Here is a 26,862-nt window from a genome sequence, read left to right as displayed (position 1 = left end):
TACTCTTGCACTCGCCGCAGTGATGAGCCTGCTGCAGGGAGCTCAGTTCTGTTCTTCCTCTCCTCTTCCTCTTCTCCAGTGGCTGTGTGGGTCGTTAGTGTCACTGGCAGCTGCAGTGGTAGGGAATCGGCTACAGATGGAGGTCAACAGACACAGGGACCTATGAGACAGATGGGGAGATACTGTGAAGAACGGTTGTAAAGGTAAGAGTCTTACTTCTCCTTTTACCTGATGACACTTGATGACTAGTTTAGTTTGGCATCACAGGTACAACAGATGCTGACCGTACATGGGAATAGAGTACAAAGGAAAGGCTGCTATCTCTTCAAATGTTTATATACTGGATTACTGTATGTTTTACTGTTCTTTGAGGTATACAGTTATGTCAGTTCTATCTTTTCTGATAATTTTTACATTCATTTTACTTTTATTGTTAATCCCTATAGTGCGCAGGATTGTAAAAGTTTACACCATGGAGGAAAAACTCCCTAGTAGAAGGCAGAAGGGCGGCAGGCAGCCTAGCTTTGGGCCAGTTACCGAAAGTTGCTCTTTTGAATCCCTGAGCTGTCTAGGTGAAATGTCTGTCCATATGCCCTTGAGCAAGGCACTTAACCCTAATTGCTCATGTAAATCGCTCTGGATAAGAGTGTCTGCTAAATTACATGAATATAAAATGAACCAGAGAGAGAGTCTGACTAAAAAGTACTTTCTGGGAATCTGCACATCTAGGATATGTTTGACTCTCTGTTATTTTCAACAACCTCAAGTTTTATATGGAAGAGCTACTCTAGAGTGATTTGTGGAGTAAAAATAGCAGCCAATTACTTCTGATGCCAAAGTGTACTTCTGGATTATGTCATGTTAATATCTGTGGCCGCCTGCCCTGGAAATACAGGTCAGTTTCAGAGTTGTAAAATGTGAACGACAGTGCTCCGTCCAGTGTGTGTGTGACAGGGAGAGAGTGTGTCTAACTATGAACTGAAAGGAGTGAATTGAAGGCTTCTTTAACTGACACATTCTGGTGTCTTGTCAGCTTTTCCGTTTGTCCTCCTGTCACAACCAGCACTGTACTGTACTGTACGCAGCAGCCTTAGCTGCCAAAATGAAACCTGAACTCTCACCCACACTTTCCTCTCAAAAGGTGAAATATATTATTCTCCTTTCCTTTCTCTGATCTTCATCTGAAATGGTGATATCACCGAAATGCACAATATCACTATGTTGACCGCACCAGCCGGCGTCCTGTCCTTGAGCCCTGCCCTAGCTATCTCTATCTCCCAGTCCCAGGCCGCGAGATGAGCGCCCAGCAGGTGAACTGAAACTGTCCCTTTGCATGAATAATTGAGAAGACTGAGTGGAGCAGAGGGGCTAATCTAAAGATAGAGGTTATTTCAGCTTAGCGATGGACACAAGATACCAAACCCCGCTCAGATCTAGCCTTGTCTCAGGACTGTTCATGCACAGCAAATCGGCCAATGTTACCTAGTGTTGATTTTTCAGTGTAATATTTCTATTGTTGATGCAGGAGTTAAATTAACTCTCTAAGAATGAAATTACCACTCAATGGTGTAAAGGAACCCCAGTGTTGGTGGTAATAACCAATGTTGAGCAGACCTGGGCCAAAAATAGTTATATATTGTAGTTTATTTGAAAATACCAACTTTTCAAATTCTCAAGGTAGTCGAATATAGTTTATAAAGAGTTTCAACTAAAAGGCAACTATTTTCTTTGCTATTCAAATACGGGTTTCAGAAAAACAAATAATATTTGAAAGTATTTTGAATACCCCTTTTTTTCTTAATAAGTGAGACATAAGGTAATACTACACATATATAAGAACTTGATATCAAGTGTTACCGTAACTTTGTGATTATTACAATAGAAACATTGTTGTTACATAGGACTTTGGCAATTGCTTTATAATTGCAACATAATGGAGTTATTACATATGTTTTGTGAATTATAATTACCTAAGGCAATTAAACTCGAACAAACATTTCAGTACCGGGGTGTAAAAATTTTTAACTGACTGATTGGATTAGTTTAGAAAAATGTATGTTTATTTATGTTTGAGTGGCACAAGATTAATCAATCAATCAATGTACAGTACATGCACAAACAAAGATACTGAAACAAACCATTCCAACCAACAGTGTGCAACTGCAGCCTGCAATTCAAGGGTGTTCCTGCATGTCGGCATTCCTGCATTTGTGCTGGTAAAATTAATTATGCGAGAAATGGTGGTGGAATATTCTTTATGCGCAAATCATATAAAAGTTAACTTGGAGTTACGCAATGATATGATGTGTGGTCCTCCCACTACGACTCAGGAAACCATGCAGTTTATTAGGCAATAGATCAAATAATTTATGACAAACTTCAAAGGGTGAGAGTGCACAGTGATCTTGATGCTCCTTTCCAATAAAAGGTATTATGACATGATGATCGATGCTTGACTGCCGTTTGACAAATACAAATATTCTTATCCATAATAATCTCATAATGTAGACTAGCCTACCTGTACTGTATCTGCGAGCTGTTGGCTAGAGCACACGTGCCAAGACCAGAGTAGGCACATTTGCTATTTAAAGCCTCTAACAAAACTATCGGTAGAATTAAAAATGCGATGGAAACACATTGAACTTTAGATTTTTATTCAGTATATAAAAACTTAAGTGAAACATTTGTTTTTGTGTGCACTATGTCATCACACACTGATTTTTATCCGCAACAACTCCGTCTGGTGAAACACCACTGGTGTGAAAATGCACATATTTTCTTCATGCAGATTTGAGAATATTCGCATGAAAATCTGTCGCCAATTGGATGGAAACCTAGCCAATGTTACCATTCACAACCCTCCTTTTACTTGTATCTTTGCACATCCTCCAAATCATCAGCAGAGGGCGACCCTTTTGAATGCATTTTCACATTCACTCTGTTGGTAATGCCTATAAATTGGATCACAACTCCGATATGCCCGTATAATATATTATGTTCAACAATATATTTTTACATTTGCGAAATCAACATATTTATTTTCAATATTAATTTTTAATAAATGAATGTAAAAAAATAATTAATTGAAATCCAAGTAGTACTCATTCTGTATTACAGAGCAAGCTAGTTCTTCTGAATGCAGGTTGTGAGTGATAAAAAGTCCACTGTTGGATCTACCTGGATTCAATAAGAATCACTTTGCAAGACAGCATACTGTAACTTTCAGGCCTGATGTGGCCCGTAAACCAAAGGTTCCTAACACCACTGTGTTAAGGTAAAACTTGGCAATCAAAGAAAGGACTTATGATATATGTATTGTCATAACATTTAATTTTAATGATAACATTCACCTACACAGTAGGATCTCTTTTGGTGAAGTTCACAGGACTGAACATGAAGAAATTCAACAAACATATCTCTGTCACTAACAAATACAGTCATGGGTGGTCACTCGAAAAGGCACTGGGAAATTATATTGGAGCAGTGGCGATACAACATGTAAATCTTTGTGGGGCATAAAAATGCATGCCAGCAAAGCCACAACACAACACTAAAGAATATATGAATTGCACTGTAACGGTGACAAACAGTGCCCACAAATGGCCTATATCCTGTTTAGGATAGGGGGCAGTATTGACACGGCTGGATAAAAAAACATACCCGATTTAATCTGGTTACCACTCCTACCCAGTAACTAGAATATGCATATACTTATTACATATGGATAGAAAACACCCTAAATTTTCTAAAACTGTTTGAATGGTGTCTGTGAGTATAACAGAACTCAAATGGCAGGTCAAAACCTGAGAGATTCCTTTACAGGAAGTGGCCTGTCTGACCATTTCTTGAACTTCTTTTCCATCTCTATCATTTACTAAGGATCTCTGCTCTAACGTGACACTTCCCACGTCGTCCATAGGCGCTCAGAGCCCGGGAAAAAACAGAATGTCGTCATTCCAGCCCCAGGCTGAAACACATTATCGCCTTTCTCAAGTGGCCGATCAAGGGACACTGGCTTATGCGCGTGACCCCGACCGCCCCCGCCTTTGGGATTTTTTCCTCTGTTTGCCGAAAAGGAGATTCCCTGTCGGAATATTATCGCTTTTCTACGAGAAAAATGTCGTAAAAATTGATTTTAAACAGCGGTTGACATGCTTCGAAGTACGGTAATGGAATACTTAGAATTTTATTGTCACGAATTGCGCCATGCGCGCGACACTTCTTTACTATTTCGGATAGTGTCTGGAACGCACGAACAAAACGCCGCTATTCGGATATAACGATGGATTATTTTGGACCAAACCAACATTTGTTATTGAAGTAGCAGTCCTGGGTGTGCATTCTGACGAAGACAACAAAAGGTAATCAAACTTTTATAATAGTAAATATGATTATGGTGAGTGCTAAACTTGCCGGGTGTCTAAATAGCGAGCCCGTGATGCCTGGGCTATGTACTTAGAATATTGCAAAATGTGCTTTCACCAAAAAGCTATTTTAAAATCGGACATATCGAGTGCATAGAGGAGGTCTGTATCTATAATTCTTAAAATAATTGTTATGCTTTTTGTGAACGTTTATCGTGAGTAATTATGTAAATTCTTAGCGAATTCCCCGGAAGTTTGCGGGGGGTATGCTAGTTCTGAACGTCACATGCTAATGTAAAAAGCTGGTTTTTGATATAAATATGAACTTGATTGAACAAAACATGCATGTATTGTATAACATAATGTCCTAGGGTTGTCATCTGATGAAGATCATCAAAGGTGAGTGCTGCATTTAGCTGTCTTCTGGGTTTTGGTGACATTATATGCTGGCTTGAAAAATGGGTGTCTGATTATTTCTGGCTTGGTACTCTGCTGACATAATCTAATGTTTTGCTTTCGTTGTAAAGCCTTTTTGAAATCGGACAGTGTGGTTAGATTAACGAGAGTCTTGTCTTTAAATGGCTGTAAAATAGTCATATGTTTGAGAAATTGAAGTAATAGGATTTTTAAGGTTTTGAAAATCGCGCCACAGGCTGGCAGTGGCTGTTACGTAGGTGGGACGAATTCGTCCCGCCTAGCCTAGAGAGGTTAAAAAGCTGTCCCAACAGCAGTCCCAACATCTTACAACTGCTAAACCTGGCTATCAGCGGAGCCTTGTCTGGCAGCGAAACAGTTCATTCAGCCTCATTTACTGCCTTTTAAAAAAACATAGCTGATATGGTTGACTTGCTTAAACAAATGTGGTTTCTACTGACAATTGAGATGTACAAACTATGTGTCACGTCCTGACCAGCAGAGGGAGGTATTGTATCAGTTGTGGTCAGGATGTGGCAGGTTGTTTGTATGTTAAGGGTTTGTGTTGGGGATGGGACTCCCAATTGAAGGCAGGTGTGTTGAGTTGCCTTTGATTGGGAGTCCTATATAGAAGGATGTGTTTTTCTTTGGGATTGTGGGTAGTTGTTTGTGATCACTGGTTGTTTAGTCTGTCACACTGTTGCCGTCGTGAGTATTGTTTTTGTTGGTTTTCATGTGGATGCTTTACTTGTTTCTCATCAATAAACATGAGTATCCACATTCCCGCTGCGCCTTGGTCCATTCCTAACGACGGACGTTACACTATGGCATAAGGAGACGACAAGCGGATAAGAAGCAATCTGTAATTTTGACATGAATGAGCGAGCTAGGATGGACATAGTCAATATAAATATTTGTTTAGCACTTTTGAAATGTACAGCGACAGAATTCTGAACATGGGCCATTCTTACAATGTTCTCTCTGTACACCAAGTCAGAACCGTAGGATAAATAAAGGGGGCTTATAAGCAGACAATGAAAGCTCTTACAATATTCGATGATTACATTTCTCTAAAACAAGTTATAGGCTACATGTGCACCACCAAGTCAGAACAGTAGGCGAAATTAAAATGGGTAAATAGACCAAATTGTTAGGGTGAGGCACATGGGCTACGAACATCTTACTACACAACATACACTTAGTATTACTTTCTTAGCTACAGTATACATATCTCCCTGGCATATTACACCATTTATGCAGCAGCAAACAATACATTATTGAACAAGAAGTTGTCACGGCAGTCTTTCATGGGCAAATTTTGTCGTCAAAGTCTGACATTCTCTGGATTTATGGTGCTTTCAAAACAACTGGGAACTCGGAAAAAAACAAGGTCGAATCATGATGACGTCATTGATATTCAGGTCGTAGCTCTAGAAAGAGGCCGGATTTACAATTCCAAGTTAGATGACCGTTCAAAATGTATTTTGCCAGTCAGAGCTCGTTTATTCCCGACTTCCCAGTTGTCTTGAACTCACTGATGTCAAGTTTCCACAGTTCCAAGTTAAGTTGTTTTGAGCTTGGCACAAATCATGCTTCATTGACAGCATGGCCAATGTTGAACGTTTATAATTTTAGACCTGGAAAAGAGCCCCTTAATCCCAGATTTGGGACCACACAGCCACTCCACAGAATAGCAGGCTAGTGACTGCTTCGCAATGCTTGCAGTTAGCCACTGTCACTGATTCCTTCCAAACCACTCATTGTTGAATTTGTGATTTCCAACTTGTTGTGTAATGTTTAGGTCCAATGGCCAATGAGCACCATTATGTTTTATCTATAATTTCGCTTCATTATTTCTCTTCATATGACAAGGATTAAAAAGTATTTGCCAGTAGATTGTCAACTTGATTCATGATGATGACTGCTATCTACTGTACATATAATGTGATTTGACGTCATTTTATCTGTGCCCAATGACCTTGAGCCTTTTTGGATGGGCACTTCTAATGTAACTCTATGGCAGCACCCAAGGGGCTAGAATTTTCTAGCTCTACCCTTGGACTTGGCGGTGATGTAATGTCCGCATGAGTGACAGAACACTGAGCCAATCACGGCGCAACGTTCCATATTTTCTGCTGGCTTGCCCCACCACCACAGAAAACACTGAGCTAGGCTGAAACATCTGCATTTTGGAGCTGCCTTACTCAAGAAAACAAGAAAGAGACCATGTTTGTATGCAGCTTTATTAACTCAATGATATATATATTTTTTACAATGTTTGCAAACTGATATGTCACACTTATTAATGCCGAAATGACGTGCAAAACAGGCTCTGCCCCACCTGCCCTGAATGATGGGTTGTCACTGTATTGGAGGCCTGGCTTGTTGGGGGCGTGGCTTTCAATATGTTATTTTTGGCACCCTGTGAGTGGAAGTGTTGTACCAGTTTAAGTGATCTATCCTTATATTAATTTAAGTTTGAGTGTGCCTGCTACCAGTTCTGAAGTGTTTGTAAATACTTACATAGGGGCATGTGGCAATTAATACTTTTATTTTATCGTCTTTAACCCAACACTGAGTGACCTTGTCAAGAGATATGTACCTTTTGGTGTCATGGTTAAAAAAATACTATATGGAGTGTTATTGCATAACACAATTGGTGTAAACTATATACCCTTTCTAGTGTTAAAAATACTATGTAAGGTGTTATTCATAAAACTGGAAGTGTTAATTCCATAACTGACTAAGTGGAACAGCGTCTGCATTAAGCACAGTGTTAATTTAACACTCAAAAGTGTGGAACCATATAGACACTGGAGAATTTGCTCTGTGTTGTCTTGCCAACTCCTATATGGTCATCAATGGCATGGGTCACTGGGACCAGGCTACCTCTGCTCCACTCACAGGCGCTCCACTCCCCAACTGCTCATCTGGATGGACCTGAACCCCAGGGCAGCCCTTACCTTTATTATAATAGTGCCTGAATACAGTCCCATACACTACAGGTATTTGCATATGAGAACCTGCATGGGTTGACTAGTGGCTACTAATTTGGTTGTCTTGAATGAGGCGTTTTCCTCATTTGCACATAGATTTCCACAGAGACCTTTGTCTCGGCTCAGGCTGATGCTTTGCTGGCAAACCAGCCTGGTGGGAACGGAGATTGTCTATGAGTATATCAGATCTATACAATCGGACTATATTTCCCCTGGGTAGCAAGACCTTAATGGTGGTGTAGGCTTTACAGACTGCTGCTGAAGAGCAGTATGGTGTAGTTGCTCTAACACCAATTAGGGTGGAGACAGTCATTCTCAGTGGAGACAGAGCAGCGAGCCAGGAATCCACAGTACAATCTCACTGTCACGCCCTGACCTGAGAGAGCCGTTTTTCTCTGTTTGGTTAGGTCAGGGTGTGACATGGGGTGGGCATTCTATGTGTCATATTTCTATGTTGTTGTTTTTTCTTTGATTGGCCTAGTATGGTTTCCAATCAGAGGCAGCTGTCTATCGTTGTCTCTGATTGGGAATCATACTTAGGCAGCCCTTTTTCCCTCCTTCTGTGTGGGATCTTGTTTTTGTCAGCTCAGTAAGCCTGCAGAATGTGACGTTCGTTTTTTCTTTGTTTGTTATTTTGTTTGAGTGTTCTGAGTTACAATAAATATAAATATGAGCACTTTCCACGCTGCACCTTGGTCTACTCCTTTTGACGAACGTCACACTCACCCTCAGCTTGTGTAGCCTTTCTGGGACACATAATTTCTGCCAAGGATCCTGAATCCACTGGGGGAAACCACACAGTTGGAGGACCATGACATTGACCTAGCACAAGAAGGACTGTCCCAATGTTCAATTTCTCAGGCTGTACATTGACCTTATAGTAAGTAGACAATGACTTGGTACAGAATGTCTCAGGGTTATAGTCTTGCTGTACATTGACTACTAACCTTATAGTAAGTAGACAATGACTTGGTACAGAATGTCTCAGGCTTATAGTCTTGCTGTACATTGACTACTAACCTTATAGTAAGTAGACAATGACTTGGTACAGAATGTCTCAGGCTTATAGTCTTATCGTTGACTATGTATGCTGACTACTGTAATAAAGAGCATCTTGCTAAAAAAAAGAATGTCCTTCCAGGAATCTAAACACTCACAGCTGCCTCTTGTAATAAGGAAGTAGTAGTCTTAAATATAGTGAATAATATCCACACTATAAAATATTTCAATGAGAGAGAGATGTACTGGCGATTCTTCACCACCAGTGATGCAGAATGCTGAAATCAAACGGAAGTACAAAGGGCGGGACTTCCGTCGCGCCAGGTGGAGGAATTTAAACGGGGCACAGGAAGAGGAAATAATTTCCCCTTTGTTTAGCTTAGCATCAAGTGCAAGCTAGTCCTACTTTGTTCAGAAATCTCACTTCCAAGCACAAAAATAGGGTCCTCTCACAATGGAAAGGGTGGGTTTACTAGTGACGTCTCACATTAACCCATTCGGCATACTTTGCTAGCGTTTATGTTGACCGGAGCGACACGGTACATAAATGCAGATACGCCTGATGGTGCCCACACTGGCTCTATGCGGTAGGCGAACAGACTAGTCTGGCTCAGTCACTGAACAGATATCTGATAATTTCTAACCTTACTGGCTCTATGCCCTTGCTCTAGAAGTTAATATTGACCGACAGAAATAGTACCGTTTGGCCTAACGGACTAAATCTGGAATTTATCCCTCATTGCTATCGACATACGACCGGATACACACTTCAAAATAGCTTGTTCCGATGGGAATACACACACAACTAATTTGTATAGGTAGCAGCCTGTTTGTACAATCCTGTTTGAACAATTGATATATAGAATTCCACAGCAAAGTCCAATTCTATCTTAGATTCCTCGCACGGGGGCTCCAAATATGTCGTGTCTTTGGCATCATTAAACTGAAGACATGTTTATCAAATAACTCTCTGTAATTAATATTACGCGATTAAACTGATTAATCGTGTAACGGTAATTAACTAGGAAGTCGGGGCACCAAGGAAAATATTCAGATTACAAAGTTATAATTTTCCTAATATAACTTTCAGATATCATAATATCTGATCTATGAGTCTTCTGATTAATGACGTATTCGTTTACCTCGTCAGTCTCATTCCAAACGTCGTAAATTGTTGGTTATCTGCACGAACCCAGTTTTCACTATGAGTCATCCATACATCAATTGTCTTAAAATCATTTATTTACTAACTAAGTAATTCACAGAAATGCATAACAAACAGTAGCTATGGTTACAAGGAAATGATAGGTGAATGTGCCCTAGTGGGCTAAACCGGCATGGCGGCTTCTTAGACAAAGGGTTGATAATTATAACAATTGATATGCTTAGCCTTTGCACAGGAACGCTCACTCATTCGGGAACAATTGCAATCAATATATATATTTACGCCCAGTGTGTCGTCGGGATCTTTGTTGAAATGTTCGTTTTGTTGGAGAGTTTGTGTACTCTCTCGGTTAGAATGGATATTTCAAAGTGACATTCATTAATGTCTTTATAGGACAGATGTTTCGTCGGTCTTCGCGTTCAATGATACCGAATTCCTAGCTGCAGACTAGTAATTAATATCAAAGACTTGTTATTATTCTGTCGATATCGATAGTCTAAGAGTTTAACCACGTGGTATGGTTAAAGTTCAGAACGAGGAATGCATGGTCAAACCTTCCGCCATCTCGTAATGGAGGTCAGCTCGGTCTGGTGATATATAACCCCCACCCAGGGTTTCTTCGGAATAGCAGAAAAAGGCTGTCTCATGACGCCAGGTCCCATCTGTTCATGGGGGCGTGCCGATGGCTTGGTGAAACTTTAAACAGAAATACAATTCTCTCACATTAACATCTTACAAGCATCCCAACATATTCCAAATAGCTTTATCCTTATTCATTCATTTTATACAACCATTAGATGTAAGTCTCACAACTGAGGCTATTATATAAACAGCGCCATGGTAATGTGGCCGTATTGTCTCTCATGAGCTTCACAAAATTGTACCAAACGGACCAGTTCATAGCTGGATTCTTCACGGATCTTTTATACCTTCTCCAGAACATAAATGTCGTTCGGTTCTCCAGTCCTGTGAGGTGGAAGAATTCCTGGGTTCTTTCTATGAAACCCACTCTCTCTTTATACTGTGGCCATGAGGCGAGACATTTTCTTAGGAATTTACGACCGCTCTCACAGAGCCTGGGTAGGGGGAGGTAGGGGTAGGGGGATGGTGCATAGAAAACCCAAAGAGGGCAACGTCATGACACCAGTGATGGTATGGCCTTGTGTCTCTTGAGAACTGTTGTCTACATCAGTTTTACATTTCTCCTCAGCTGTTCCAGAGGTAGCTCACTTGATTCAACTTGTCAATAATAACACCTATAGAATTTTGACAATACAATATGTCTAACTGGAAAAAAATTACCCTACATGGTTCTTCATATGGTTCCTTGTAGAACCTTTGAGATTGATATATTATCCATGAAGGTTCTATAAGGAACCATTAAAAATGGTTGCATACAGCACCAAAAAGGGTTGTAACTATAGCGGAACTCTTTTTGGTGCTATATACAGTAGAACCTTTTTTTAATAGTTATTTTTGAAGCTTAGGAAAGGGTTCTTTATAGCATCATACAGGTTCCATGTAGAACCTTGTGAGCATGGTTCTTTATAGAATCTTTAAAAAAGGGTTCTATGCTGAACAAAAATATAAACGGAACATTTAAAGTGTTGGTCCCATGTTTCATGAGCTGAAATAAAAGATCACCGAAATTTTCCATACAAACAAAAAGCTATTATTTCTCTCAAATTTCGTGCAGAAATTTGTTTACATCCCTGTTAGTGAGCATTTCTCATTGCCAAGATAATCCATCCACCTGACAGGTATGGCATATCAAGAAGCTGATTAAACAGCATGATCGTTACACATGTACATGACGCTGGGGACAATAAAAAGTCACTGTAAAACATGTAGTTTTGTCACACAACACAATGCCACATATGTCAAGTTTTGAGAGAGCATGCAATTCGCATTCTGAATGCAGAAATGTCCACCATAGTTGTTGCCAGATGATTTAACTTCTATGGGCTAGGTGGGACGTTTGCGACCCACCCTAGTCAACAGCCAGTGGAATCGCGTGGCGCGAAATACAAATCCCCCCAAAATGCTATAACTTCAATTTCTCAAACATATGACTATTTTACACCATTTTAAAAACAAGACTCTCGTGATCTAACCACGTTGTTGTCAGGGATTTCTTCGTCGTCAGACGATATGGCGAAATCATCGTCGGAAAATGAGGACCAATATGCAGCAGAGTTGTGATAGTTCATTTTGAACATTTAATAAACTCAAAAACGAACATACAAAAAGAACAAAATGAACTCACGATTTACAGACAGTCCTGTTAGGCTCACTCACGCTAAACAAGAAACAATCTCCCACAAATACACAGACAAACACACCCAACTAATATAGGACTTCCAATCAAAGGCAACACCACACAGCTGCCTTCAATTGGAAGTCCACCCCAATTAACTCAACATAGAAATAGATCAACCAGACTACACATAGAAATACATCAACATAGACCATAACTCAAAACCCGGAAATAATAAATCAAACGCCCTCCTAACTAACACACCACCCTGAACCACATAAAACAAATACCCTCTGCCACGTCCTGACCAAACTAAAATGACAATTAACCCTTATACTGGCCAGGACGTGACAATTGTCCGATTTCAAAAAGGCTTTACAGCGAAAGCAAAACATTAGATTATGTCAGGAGAGTACCCTGCCAAAAATAATCACACAGCCATTTTCAAAGCAAGCATATATGTCACAAAAACCAAAACCACAGCTAAATGCAGCACTAACCTTTGATGATCTTCATCAGATGACACTCCTAGGACATTATGTTATACAATACATGCATGTTTTGTTCAATCAAGTTCATATTTATATCAAAAACCAGCCTTTTACATTAGCATGTGATGTTCAGAACTAGCATACCTACCGCTAACTTGCGGTGAATTTACTAAATTACTCATGATAAACGTTGACAAAATACATAACAATTATTTTAAGAATTATAGATACAGAACTCCTTTATGCAAACGCTATGTCAGATTTTAAAATAGCTTTTTGGCGAAAGCGCATTTTGCAATATTCTGAGTACATAGCTCGGCCATCACAGGCTAGCTAATTTGACACCCACCAAGTTTGGGGCTCACTAAACTCAGAATTACTATTAGAAAAAATTGATTACCTTTGCTGTTCTTCGTCAGAATGCACTCCCAGGACTTCTACTTCAACAACAAATGTTGTTTTGGTTCCAAATAATCCAGAGTTATATCCAAATACCTCCGTTTTGTTCGTGCGTTCAGGTCACTATCCGAAAGGTAATGCGCAAGCGCATTTCGTGACAAAAAAAATCAAAATATTCCATTACCGTACTTAGAAGCATGTCAAACGCTGTTTAAAATCTATTTTTATGCTATTTTTCGCGTAAAATAGTGATAATATTCCAACCGGGCAACATTGTATTCATTCAAAGGCTGAAAGAAAAAAATTGAGAAGTCTCGTGAACGCGCATCTCAGTCTCACTGTCCCCAGGCTGACCACTTACAAACTCTGCTGCTGTACTTTGCCCTGAGACAGAAGACACCCCATTCCACTTTCTGGCGGCTTTAGAGAGCCAATGGAAGCCTTAGAAAGTGTCACATTACGCACAGATGCTGTATTTTCGATAGAGATTAGACAAATTGTCGGGCACTTCCTGTATGGAATCTTGTCAGGTTTTGGCCTGCCATATGAGTTCTGTTATACTCACAGACATCATTCAAACAGTTTTAGAAACTTCAGACTGTTTTCTATCCAAATCTACTAATAATATGCATATCCTAGCTTCTGAGTTTGAGTAGGAGGCAGTTTAATATGGGCACGTATTTCATCCGAACGTTTTAACAGCCTAATAGAAGTAGGATTTTTTTTATTAGGCCTACTTACAATTGCAACTGGTCAGAAATGTAGCATCCTACATAAAACAATAATCTAAAGAAAAAAAGTCTGCACGTTCGAACTAAAACAATGTAACTAATAATGAAAGAGCACATTTGTAAATCCCAAACTCTAAAAGTAATTGGAAAGGTAGATACAAATTATGTGTGACATTATGGTTACAATAAAGAATGTAGCCCATCATGCAAATGTTTACTATTAGCAGGACAATAGACTTTTTATAGCCCAGCTACTGTTGTGAAAATAGCTCAACTTGCAATGTATTCGATGCTTAAGTACTCTAAAGTGTTACATTTCCATCTCAAAACAGCATTTCTTCATCAACATCAAATGCTTCTCAAAGATGCCCTCTGGTGGTCAAACTAGCAATAACTTGCATTAAGAGAAAAAATGGCTGACAAATAGATAACGTGCCACAGAATGCTGCAGCAGCCCGCAAGGTGTGTTGCAGTATGACGCAACTTTAAAAGGAGGAACCACTGTATATATAGCTGTGGTTCCCAAACTGCTATATATACTGTAGTGATCGGCAAGGGGAATGCATGGGTCCCCCCTGTGCCCCCCTAAGGAACTCAGTTTGGCTTTCAACTTGAAATGCACAATTTCGAAATTGGGTAGTGCATCATCAACTTTCCTCTTGTCATGTCAGTCTATTTATGTCTTGCCACAAATGTCTAGATCAACTAGCCCATGTCAGCTAACATTTTTTAGCTCGAATGTTTTGCCCATAGATTTTATAGTAATGTTCAAGTCACTCAAATAGCACATGAATACACATTAGAAATGGCAAGAACATTTGCTTTAAAACTGCAACATTTTCTCTCCGCCAACAAGAGGGGTGTGAACAGTTTATGTCATGAACACTGCTTGTGCCCATAGAAATAGACGTAGCACGCACATGCAAGGGGGAGGGGCACAGGATGTCCCCCAATGCTGGAAAGGGGCCCTGGGTGAAAACGTTTCGGAACCCCTGCTACATAGCACCAAAAAGGGATCCGCTATGGTTACGAGCCAAAGAACCTATATTTGGCACTATGTAGAACCATTTGTTTTTAGTGTGTAGGGGAATAGGGTTACATTTGGGACAAACACCTGGACATTCTGTCTCAAGTGTGCTTGTGGCACTTACATAACATAAACGGTGCAGGCTGTGAGAGAGACCGTTTATAATGAGTAAAGATATTTCAGACTAACGACAGACAGGAATTCAAGTACTCAGGGCACACCTCTGGAGAGAGGTAGAGACAGTGGCAAGCTGGAACTTAATTTATGGCCCTCGATCGGGTCGCTGCTGACTCCGTGCAAAGACTGGCGGAGCGGAGCACGGCGGAGTAAGCGGACATTATAATAAAGGATTCATTACAACATTTCACTGGTAGATTACAAGGGCTGGAAATGGATAAGAAGTGGAATACTGTTAAAACAGATAGATTTGTTCCAAAGATGGCACCATCAGGCTTACAGGAACAATTACCTGCCTGTGTTTTACACGTAATGTAAATGTAAAGTCATGTTATCTAGTAGTGCCAAAGACAAGGGAAATTAGACCTTTCTCTAAAGCACAGCATAAATGGTCAAAGTCTTACATCCATTTTAAAGAATTTCTATCATGTGGCTTAATTGGCAGAATTGAGAGTGATTTTTTTGTGTTAGACACAATAACATTTCCAGTATCAACATTATCGGAGACAACAAAATGCTGACCGTGTGGCTCATTAAAATGGCTAAACACACATCTCTGATCTGCAAAGCCGCTTTGATGACATATTGTACTGAAATATAACTGTGTGTGTGTGTGTGTGTGTGTGTGTGTGTGTGTGTGTGTGTGTGTGTGTGTGTGTGTGTGTGTGTGTGTGTGTGTGTGTGTGTGTGTGTGTGTGTGTGTGTGTGTGTGTGTGTGTGTCTGTGTGTGTGTGTGTGGAGAGATGGGAGGAGGAGGGCAGTGTGAGAGAGTGAGAGAGAGAGAGGGGAAAAGAGATATAGATTGAAATTATGACATCATGGAGCGTAGCGTAGCACCACTGATGGGGTCATTCCTGTCCATCTGTTGTTGTGAGCTCAGATCAGTCTAATTGACCAACTCCATGGTCCACTTTCACCTCACTTAACACAGTTGAGACAGACAGACAGACAGACAGACAGACAGACAGACAGACAGACAGACAGACAGACAGACAGACAGACAGACAGACAGACAGACAGACAGACAGACAGACAGACAGACAGACAGACAGACAGACAGACAGACAGACAGACAGACAGACAGACAGACAGACAGACAGACAGACAGACAGACAGACAGACAGACAGACAGACAGACAGACAGACAGACAGACAGACAGACAGATAGATAGATAGATAGATAGATAGATAGATAGATAGATAGATAGATAGATAGATAGATAGATAGATAGATAGATAGATAGATAGATAGATAGATAGATAGATAGATAGATAGATAGATAGATAGATAGATAGATAGATAGATAGATAGATAGATAGATAGATAGATAGATAGATAGATAGATAGATAGATAGATAGATAGATAGATAGATAGAGGGGGAGGTCAAAACTCCATGGCCTCACTCACCATCATTAACACAGTTTCCCTCTGGAAAGCATCCTTAATCACTGTTCACTGAGCCTTTTACATGGTCATCACAATCACAAATCAAATTGTATTGGTCGAGTACACATTAAAAACATTAAGGACACCTTCCTAATATTGAGTTACACCAACGTTGGTGGACCATTCTTGATACACATGGGAAACTGTTGAGTGTGGAAAACCTAGCAGACTTGCAGTTCTTGACACAAATCTGTGCACCTGGCACCTACTACCATACCCCGTTCAAAGGCACTTAAATCCTTTGTCTTGCCCATTCACCCTCTGAATAGCAGACATACACAATCTTTGTCTCAAGACTTAACAATCCTTCTTTAACCTGTCTCCTCTCCTTCATCCACACTGATTGGAGTGGATTTAACAGGTGACATCAATAAGGGAACATAGCTTTCACCTGGATTTCTGTAATATCTTATGCTTCACGGAGTCATGGCTGAACGACGACATTATCAACATACAGCTGGCTGGTTGTTTGCTGTACCGGCAGGATAGAACAGCAGTGTCTGGTAAGACAAGGGGCAACAGACTATGTATTTTTGTAAATAACAGCTGGTGCACGATATCTAAGGAAGTCTCGAGGTTTTGCACGTCTTAGGAAGAGTATCTCATGATAAGCTGTAGACCACACGATCTACCTAGAGAGTTTTCATCTGTATTTTCCGTAGCTGTCTACATACCACCACAGACTGATGCTGGCACTAAGACTGCACTGAATGAGCTGTATTCTGCCATAAGCAAACAGGAAAACATTCACCCAGTGTCACGGTTGTTGGGATAGACGGACCAAGGCTCAGCGTGATTCGAGTTCCACAACTTTTATTAGTGAAACTTAAACAAAACAATAAACAAACAACGACCGTGAAGTAACAGAGCGCACATCAGCACTCAACAAAACAATATCCCACAACCCAGGTGGGAACAATGGAGACCTTAAGTATGATCCCAAATTAGAGACAACGAACATCAGCTGCCTCTGATTTGGGAACCATACCAAGAGCACCAACATAGAAAGAAAAAACTAGAACACCCCCTAGTCACGCCCTGACCAACAACACCAAAGAGAACCAAGGGCTCTCTATGGTCAGGGCGTGACACCCAGAGGCAGCGCTCCTGGTAGCCAGGGACTTTAATGCAGGGAATCTTAAATCCGTCTTCGCAAATTTCTATCAGCACGTTAAATGTGCAACCCGGGGGGAAAAAAACTCTGGACCACCTTTACTCCACACACAGAGACGCATACAAAGCTGTCCCTTGCCCTCCATTAGGCAAATCTGACCATAATTTTATCCTACTAGGCAAAGTTGCAAAGAAAAAGCCATATCTCAGACTGGCCAATAAAAAGAAAAGATTAAGATGGGGGAAAAAACACAGACACTGGACCGAGGAACTCTGCCTAGAAGGCCAGCATCCCGGAGTCGCCTCTTCACTGTTGACATTGAGACTGCTGTTTTGCGGGTACAATTTAATGAAGCTGCCAGTTGAGGACTTGTGAGACATCGGTTTCTCAAACGAGACACTCTAATGTACTTGTCCTCTTGCTCAGTTATGCACCGGGGCCTCCCACTCCTCTTTCTATTCTGGTTGGAGCCAGTTTACGCTGTTCTGTGAAGGGAGTAGTGCATAGCGTTGTACGAGATCTTCAGTTTCTTGGCAATTTCTCACATGGAATAGCCTTAATTTCTCAGAACAAGAATAGGCTGACGAGTTTCAGAAGAAAGGTCTTTGTTTCTGGACATTTTGAGCCTGAAATCATACCCACAAATGCTGATGCTCCAGATACTCAACTAGTCTAAAGAAGGACCGTTTTCTTGCTTCTTTAATCAGAACAACAGTTTTCAGCTGTGCTAACATAATTGCAAAAGGGTTTTCTAATGATCAATTAGCCTTTTAAAATTATAAACTTGGATAAGCTAACACAACGTGCCATTGGAACACAGGAGTGATGGTTGCTGATAATGGGCCTCTGTAAGCCTATGTAGATATTCCATACAAAATCAGCCATTTCCAGCTACAATAGTCATTTACAACATTAACAATGTCTACACTGTATTTCTGATCAATTTTTTGTTATTGTAATGGACCAAAAATGTGCCTTTCTTTCAAAAACAAGGACATTCCTAAGTGACCCCAAACCTTTGAACGGTAGTGTTTTTTTTTTGGTTTTTTTTTTACTATATATATATATATATAAAAAAATTATATATATATATTCCTAAGTAACCCCAAACCTTTGAACGGTAGTGTTTTATATATATATATATATATATATAAAACACTACCGTTGAAAGGTTTGGGGTCACTTAGGAATATATATATATTTTTTTTTTAACTGCATTGTTGGTTAGAGCCTCGTAAGTAAGCATTTCACTGTAAGGTCTACACCTGTTGTATTCGGTGCATGTGACTAATCAAATTGTATTTTATTTGATTTGATGGCTGCATTCCAAACACTTAACAACACACCCTCTGTTCTCTCAGCCCTCAGATTCAATGCGCACTTCTGATGACTTATCATGACGTCTGACGAGTTTATATATGTGTATATATATATATGTATGTATGTATGTATGTATGTATGTATGTATGTATGTATGTATGTATATATATATATATATATATATATATATATATATATATATATATATATATATATATGTAGTACCAGTGAAAAGTTTGGAAACACCTACTCATTTAAGTTTTTTCTTAATTTTTACTATTTTCTACATTGTAGAATAATAGTGAAGACATCAACACTATTATTCTACAATGTAGAAAAACCCTTGAATGAGTAGGTGTGTCCAAACTTTTGACTGGTACTGTATACTGAGTGTGATCTTCACGGATGAATCCCGTTTTCAACTGTACCAGGAAGATGGCAGACAGCGTGTATGGTGTCATGTGGGCGAGCTGTTAGCTGATGTCAACGTTGTGGACAGAGTGCCCCATGGTGGGACTATAGTATGGCAGTCATAAACTACAGACAACAACCACAAATGCATTTTATTGATGGCAATTGGAATGCATAGAGATATCATGATGAGATCCTGAGGCCTATTGTCTTGAGGCCATTCATCCGCCCCCTTCACCTCATATTTCAGCATGAATGCACAGCCCCATGTCACTAGGACCTGTACACAATTCCTGGAAGCTGAAAATGTCCCAGTTCTTCCATGGCCTACATACTCATCAGACATGTCACCACCCATTGAGCATGTTTGGAATGCTCTAGATCAACGTGTACGACAGCTTTTTCCAGTTCCCGCCAATATCCAGCAACTTTGCAGATGCATATCTGTATTCCCAGTCATGTGAAATCCATAGATTATGGCCTAATGAATTCATTTCAATCGATTGATTTCCTTATATGAACTGTAACTCAGTAAAATTGTAGAAATTGTTGCATGTTGCATTTATATTTTTGTTCAGTGTCATTTTATAGTTATTTTATAGTTATAGTTTTATGGTTATTTTATAGTAATAGTTATATCTCCCTCCCTCCATCTCTTTGTCTCTCCATCTCCCTTCCTCCCTCTCTTCCCATTTACCACCCTCCCTTAAAATCTTTCCCTCTCTCTTCCAGGAGAACGACCTAGGTCATGTTTGATTGGCCCAACATCACAGTGCCCAGCTCTTCAGAGCAGGGCCTGAAACCAGGAGACGAGGATCTGCAGAGGTCTACATGTGTCCTGGGCTTCTTCCCTGTCATCTATTATAGCTCCCTCCTCTGTGTGGGAGTACCAGGTACACGCACGCATACAGTATACACACACATGCAGGCACACGCACACACTGTCTCAGTCTCCAAAATGAACACGCCAACGTTCCTGAGCAACAAGACAAAACAACAGTCACATTAATGGATTGTGTTCAGTTCAAGTAAACTGTGTTGTCATTGTCGGTGTTGTTGTGGGGCTACAACATCGGCAGACGTGCCGATCACAGTGATGTGCTATTGATCCAACATAGGCAGGGAGGGTTGTAGGGAGGGAGGGGAAGCAGGAGACTAGAGGGCTCATCTGAGATCAGCCGCCTGCATTCCCTCGCTCGGAATCCTCCAGATGACATTTGGCACAGTGAACTAATTACTCCCAGTGGGGACTGAGAGGTCTGTGGGTTGGAGCAGAGGGCTGAAGACAGAATGTGCACCAATTGTTTTTAGTGGGATTGTCGTGCTGTTGAAAGTCGCCAAAAAGAAACCCAGACAATGATAGCTGATTACATATAAATACAGCTGAAATCTATGCAGCTACTGTATGTCACACTACTGGAAAAACACACACATACACACAAACACACATACACACATACACATACACATACACAGACACTGTTACGGCAGCCAGGCTATAAAAATAGGATTCTTGGAAATACTATCTGCTTCCTGAGAACAAATATCTCCCTCCTCCATAGAATATCTTCCGGTAATACTGCATGAGCCAAGTAGACTATATGTATAAAGTATGTGGACACCCCTTGAAATTAGTAGATTCTGCTATTTCAGCCACACCCATTGCTGACAGGTGTATAATATCGGGCACTCTGCCATGCAATCTCCATAGACAAACATTGGCAGTAAAATGGCCTTACTGAAGATCTCAGTGACTTTCAACGTGGCACCGTTATAGGATGCCACCTTTCCAACAAGTCAGTTTGTCAAATTTCTGCTCTGCTAGAGCTGCCCCGGTCAACTGTAAGTGCTGTTATTTTTAAGTGGAAATGTCTAGGAGCAGCACTGGCTCAGCTGTGAAGTGACAGGCCACACAAGCTCACAGAACTGGACCATCGAGTGCTGAAGTGCATCGTGCGTAAAAATCGTTAGTCCTCGGTTGCAACAGTCACTACCGAGTTCCAAACTGCCTCTGGAAGCAACGTCAGCACAAGAACTGTTTGTAGGGAGCTCCATGAAATGGGTTTCCATGGTCAAGCAGCCGCACACAACGCTAAAATCACCATGCGCAATGCGAGTTGGCTGGAGTGGTGTAAAGCTTGCCGCTATTGGACAGGGGCTGTTTTTCATGTTTCGGTTTAGGCCTCTTAGTTTCAGTGAAGGGAAATGTTAATGCTTCAGCATACCATGAGACGATTCTGTGTTTCCAACTTTGTGGCAACAGTTTGGAGGCCCTTTCCTGTTTCAGCATGACAATGTGGTCGTGCACAAGCACGGTCCACACAGAAATGGTTTGTCAAAATCGGTGTGGAAGAACTTGACTGGCCTGCACAGAGCCCTGACCTCAACCCCATCGAACACCTTCGGGATGAATTATATTAATGCCCATGATTTTGGAAGGAGATGTTTGATAAGCAGGTGTCCACATACTTTTGGTCATGTAGTGTATAATGGACTTCAAATGGTGTTGAAATAAATGTTCTCTCTCTATCGCTCTCTTACTCACTCTCCCTCCCCTCTCTCCCTCTTCCCCCTCTCCTTCTCCACCCTGCCCTCTCTCAATCCCCCCTCCCTCTCTCTGCTTCCCCTCTCTCCCTCCTCCATCTCTCTGCCTCCCCACTCCCTCCCTGCCTCTCTCCACTCCCTCCCCCTTCAATCTATCAGTAAACATACTGACTGCGGTGGCTCTATCCCGGCTGGCAGCCCGTACTAAGAAGGCTATGCATGTGTACCTGCTGGCTCTGACCGGCTCTGACATCCTCTCCCAGCTCTTCATTATCTTCATGGGCTTTCTGCTAGAAACAGCTGTGTTCCACCGTGAAGTAGGTACAGTAATCCAGTGGTTAAGGAGGTGGACGTATAGCTAAAGGATTGCCAGCTCAAATCCCTGACAGTGCACTGAAGAAAAGTGGGCCCAATTAGGTTGAGAAAACAAACATTTTATTGTTTGTTGTAATGAATGGACGATAAAGGTGTAGTGATCTGTTTTGGGAGAAAGTTTGAATTCTAATCGACCTGCCTACATGTTGTTTAAAGTACAGTAGATCAATGTTGTCGTTTTGCTGCTCATGTGAATTTCCTTTCTCTTTGTCCTGACTTCTCACATAAAATGTAGTTTTTGTGTTTAATTGTATTCTAGGTCCCCACCCTCCTGCTGCGCTCGGTTAGCATGGCAGAGTTTGCTGCCAATCACGCCTCCATCTGGGCCACCGTACCCCTAACCGTGGACCGCTACGTGGCGCTGTGCCATCCGCTCCTCCACCGCCAGATCAGCTACCCGGCACGAGCGTGGCGGATCATCACCGTCGTCTTTTTCCTGGCGCTGTTGTCAGGCATACCGTTCTTCTGGTGGTCTGACATGTGGCGCGTCGCCCGCCCGCCCACTTCCCTGGACTCTGCCCTCATATGGACACACGTGACGATAATCTACTTCCTGCCGTGTAGCATCTTCCTGGTTCTGAACTTGCTGATCATTCACCGGCTGCAGGCGCGGCAGAGACAGGTCCCGTGCCAGGACGAGCGTGGTGGTAGCGGGGCCCGGTTGGCCCCGCGGCGGCGCCTGGGTAAGAGCACCGCCATGCTGCTCGCCATTACCTCCGCGTTCGCCATCCTTTGGGCCCCCAGGACTATAGTGGTCATCTATCATCTATACGTGTCCTCGGTCCACAAGGACTGGCGGGTCCACCTGGCCTATGACCTGTCTAACATGCTGGCCATGCTCAACACTGCGGTCAACTTCTTCCTCTACTGTTTCGTCAGTAAGCCATTCAGAGCGGCCGTGAGGGATGTTCTGTTGCTCAGGGGGGGGTCCGTTGTACCACCGAAGGATAATCCCCAACCAGCAGGCCCCCGCCAAAGCCTCTACGTCCTTGCTGTCTAGCGGGACAAACGCTCACACCGAGACTACCAACCGCACCCCCCTAACACCCTGCAGAGCTAACGAGACCATGTGGCCCTGACCTTGATCCTTAATCCTGAGATGAGACCCCCCTAATTGAGACCAACCCCTTCGTCCACCCCATCTCTCCATCCCCTCTATTATGCCATTCCTACAGCCCATGAACAATGTGACTTCGACCTTAACTATGGGACCTCCCTAATTGAGACAAACCCTGTACCCTTTTCCATCCGTCTCCTATTCCATCCCTCTATCCGTCTGCTCCATCCCCCCATCCCACTGTCCCCCCAACACCCCATCCCACGGACCAAGTGACCTTGAAGGTTAGACACCCCTTAATTGAGACCAAACCCTCCCCTCACCCCATTCCCTCATCCCACGAACCATGTGACCTTCACCCTGAGACCCCAGATCAACCTCCTTTACCCATCCTCTTATTGCCTCATCTCTCTATCCCTCATCCCACCATCCATCCCCCTATCCCACGGTCGCCCTAAGCACTTATGACCTCTGAACCACAGAGAACCACAGAGTGCATTCCAGCCTTTTACTGAACTGTTGTTGGACTCAAAACAAGCAGAATGTTTTCTGATTCAACATGTTATTTATTATGTCCAGCGGGAATCAGATTATAATGGCACAAAGTATTTATTTTTTGTTAGGGGGAAAATTTGGCTTGTGATATTACGAGTGCTTGGCTTGACTTTATGTTACTTTCCATATATGGAAGCTAGTTGTAATTATGTAACATGCTATTGTTTATATTGGTAAAAAAAAGAAGGAATGCCATATGGACATTATATGGTCTTGGTGGCTGCAGATGAACATGGTGCTTTAGTTAACACATAGAGAGAAGAGACACTGTGAAAAGAGATGATGCTTTCATCATGTGCATGCTACTTAAAGTGAATGGCTCATCTATCTATTTACACATTGAGCATAGCCTCATCATTTCCTCTCAGTTCTCTACAGGGGGACAGTTTAGTTCTATGTGAATCACTTTACAATAGAAGGAAATTCAAAATGCTCTTCCTTTACAGAACATAAGTTAAGTAATAGTAAGACTGTATTTTCATATAGTGCATTATTCTTTACTATGGAGAGAACACTCCACATGCCTATTTGCCCAAATGACAGTGTGACAGGCTTGCTGAGCAGCACAACTGAACCAATCAAGCAAACAAATAGCATTAAGTACTTCATTTCAACAGTGAGAGCGAGGAGCAAACCACAGCTGTGGTTATTTTTCATGAAAACGCAAGTGGATGGAGGTTTAAATGAATGCTTGCTGTAAGTGCCTAAAAGCCGCAGCAGGGGAAGAAGACCCTGTTCTGCAAACACACTCTCCCTGTGGGCTTCAGCTCAGCTAGCTAAACAAATCCCACATCAGACTGACAGACGGCACACAGAAAGTACATTTTCCATCTGCTCCTGTGCAATAAGACGATAAGGACAAATTCAAATGACAATTTTTAATACGAGATATTTCATCAATAAGGCATGAGAACCTGTGTTTTATTGTAGATAGCACAGGGCTAAGGTGTCCTCTTGAAACATCTACACTTACTGACAAATTTGCATTATCATGTGTAAATGGGATCAACAAGCACTTTGTGACATCAGTATTTGTTTGGAGCTGAGTGTTCTCTTCTCTATACATGGTTCTAACTAATGACTGAATTAACAGTTGGCAAGTGAAATCTGTTGGTGTATTGATTTTTCATGCAATTAATTAATTTAGCCCCAAGAGTTAATGAACAATGTTTAGACTTTGATCTTGAAATAACCATTTTAATCACGCACCTCTGGCTCATCAATAAGTCCTCAGTGAAAGGCTTTTCAATAAGGACATACTTTTCTGTCCTCCTCATAGCCATTGTATAACTAGTTTGAGAAGATGTTTCAACTACATAAGATAGTTAATTTGTTTGCACTAATAGGAACAGGCAGTAAGAAAGAAGGACACATTTTTGTTGATTACATCTCCTGTGTTCCTCTGTAGCTCAGTTGGTAGAGCACAGTGCTTCTAATGCCAGAGGGTTCAATTTCTGCAACTACCCATATGTAAAATGTATGCACTTGTAAGTTGTTTTGGATAAAAGCGACTGCTAAATGGCATATATTTTGTCTTAGTGAAATTGGGAGTAAGCTAATTGCCCACTTGTTACGTGATTTAGGTTATCAATGTTCCTAAACCGAACTTCAATTTAACTACTCAGTTTGTATACCAGAAGGTGTAAGGTTCCGGTTGAAAGAAACAGACTGAGGCCCAGCTAACAATGGTCAGAACGCTTATTTACGAGAGGTCTGAAATTCATACAATGCACACAGCCATTTATATTACTCATTTCGTCATATAAATGCCCCTCCTCTTCTCTAACATTGTCAATGCTGCTCCAATACATGCATTGCTTATCATGTCCTGCACATGCTACATAATCTACTGCAAGCCTAACGGTTTCTCCCCTCCCTGGGTGAGGAGACCTTCTTCCTGTTATCAGTTTCACAGTAGTCACAAGTTGTCTGCTGTCTGGTAACAGTTCCCCTTTTCCCTTGAATGTCTTGCTTACATTGCTAAATCATTAAGCTTCAACTTTTCCTACACACACACACATTAGTACATTCATCTTATAACCACTCGGTTATCCCTTTTCAGGGTGAAATCATTTAGTCACTACTATATAATACACTTTTTTGTGACATCCAATTGCGATCTTGTCTCATCGCTGCAACTCCCCAACGAGCTTGGGAGAGGCAAAAGTCAAGTCAAGAAAAACATGACCCACCAAATCACGCTCCTTAAAACCTGCCTGCTTAATCTGAAAGCAAGCTGCACCAATGTGTCAGAGTTTGGCGACGCCATTCAACTGACAAGTGAGGTCAGCCTGCAGTTGCCCAGCCCACCACAAGGAGTGCAAAGAGCCAAGCAAAGCCCCCCCCGGCCAACCCCTCCTCTGACCCAGATGACCCTGGGCCAATTGTGTGCCGCCCTATGGAACTCTCTGTCACAGCAGGTTATGACACAGCCTGGGATTGAACCCAGGTCTGTAGGGACACTTCAAGCACTGTGATGCAGTGCCTTAGACAGCTGGTGGCACCTCAATTGGGGAGGATGGGCTTGTGGTAATGGCTGTAGCAGAATAGGTGAAATGGTATCAAATGTATCAAACAAATGGTTTCCATGTGTTTGATGCCATTCCATTCGCTCCGTTGCGGACATTATTACGAGCCATCCTCCCCTCAGCAGCCTTCACTGATTTTAAATCATGTACATGTGAAAGCACACTAAAATGACTATCTGCCATGATGATTGTTATAACCTTAAGTCTTTCAGATGGCAGCCTAAATGCTCATCATTCCCACTACAACTGGATCATTCCTTGCAGTTTAGTGTTTGTAAATAGATAATGTGTGTTTTATTTTATTTCACCTTTATTTAACCAGGTAGGCTAGTTGAGAACAAGTTCTCATTTGCAACTGCGACCTGGCCAAGATAAAGCAAAGCAGTTCGACACATACAACAACACAGTTACACATGGAATAAACAAACATATAATCAATAATACAGTAGAAAAATCTATATACAGCATGCGCAAATGAGGTAGGATAAGA

The 26,862-nt window shown here is 41.5% G+C and overlaps 1 protein-coding gene across 1 annotated transcript; it reads left to right on the top strand.

Annotated features, from left to right (window-relative positions):
- gpr142 (G protein-coupled receptor 142) lies at positions 1 to 26,770 on the top strand. The gene is given in 5 exon segments (XM_014212558.2): positions 1 to 203; positions 20,046 to 20,206; positions 22,017 to 22,174; positions 22,492 to 23,154; positions 23,156 to 26,770. Coding segments are annotated over 4 exon segments (1,122 nt in total). The 5' UTR covers positions 1 to 203; positions 20,046 to 20,061; the 3' UTR covers positions 23,312 to 26,770.
- Positions 26,771 to 26,862: the final 92 nt, after the last annotated feature.

The sequence above is a fragment of the Salmo salar genome, chromosome ssa01 (genome assembly GCF_905237065.1).
Source record: "Salmo salar chromosome ssa01, Ssal_v3.1, whole genome shotgun sequence".
NCBI lineage: Eukaryota > Metazoa > Chordata > Actinopteri > Salmoniformes > Salmonidae > Salmo > Salmo salar.
This window is presented reverse-complemented; position numbering and strand designations above follow the sequence as displayed.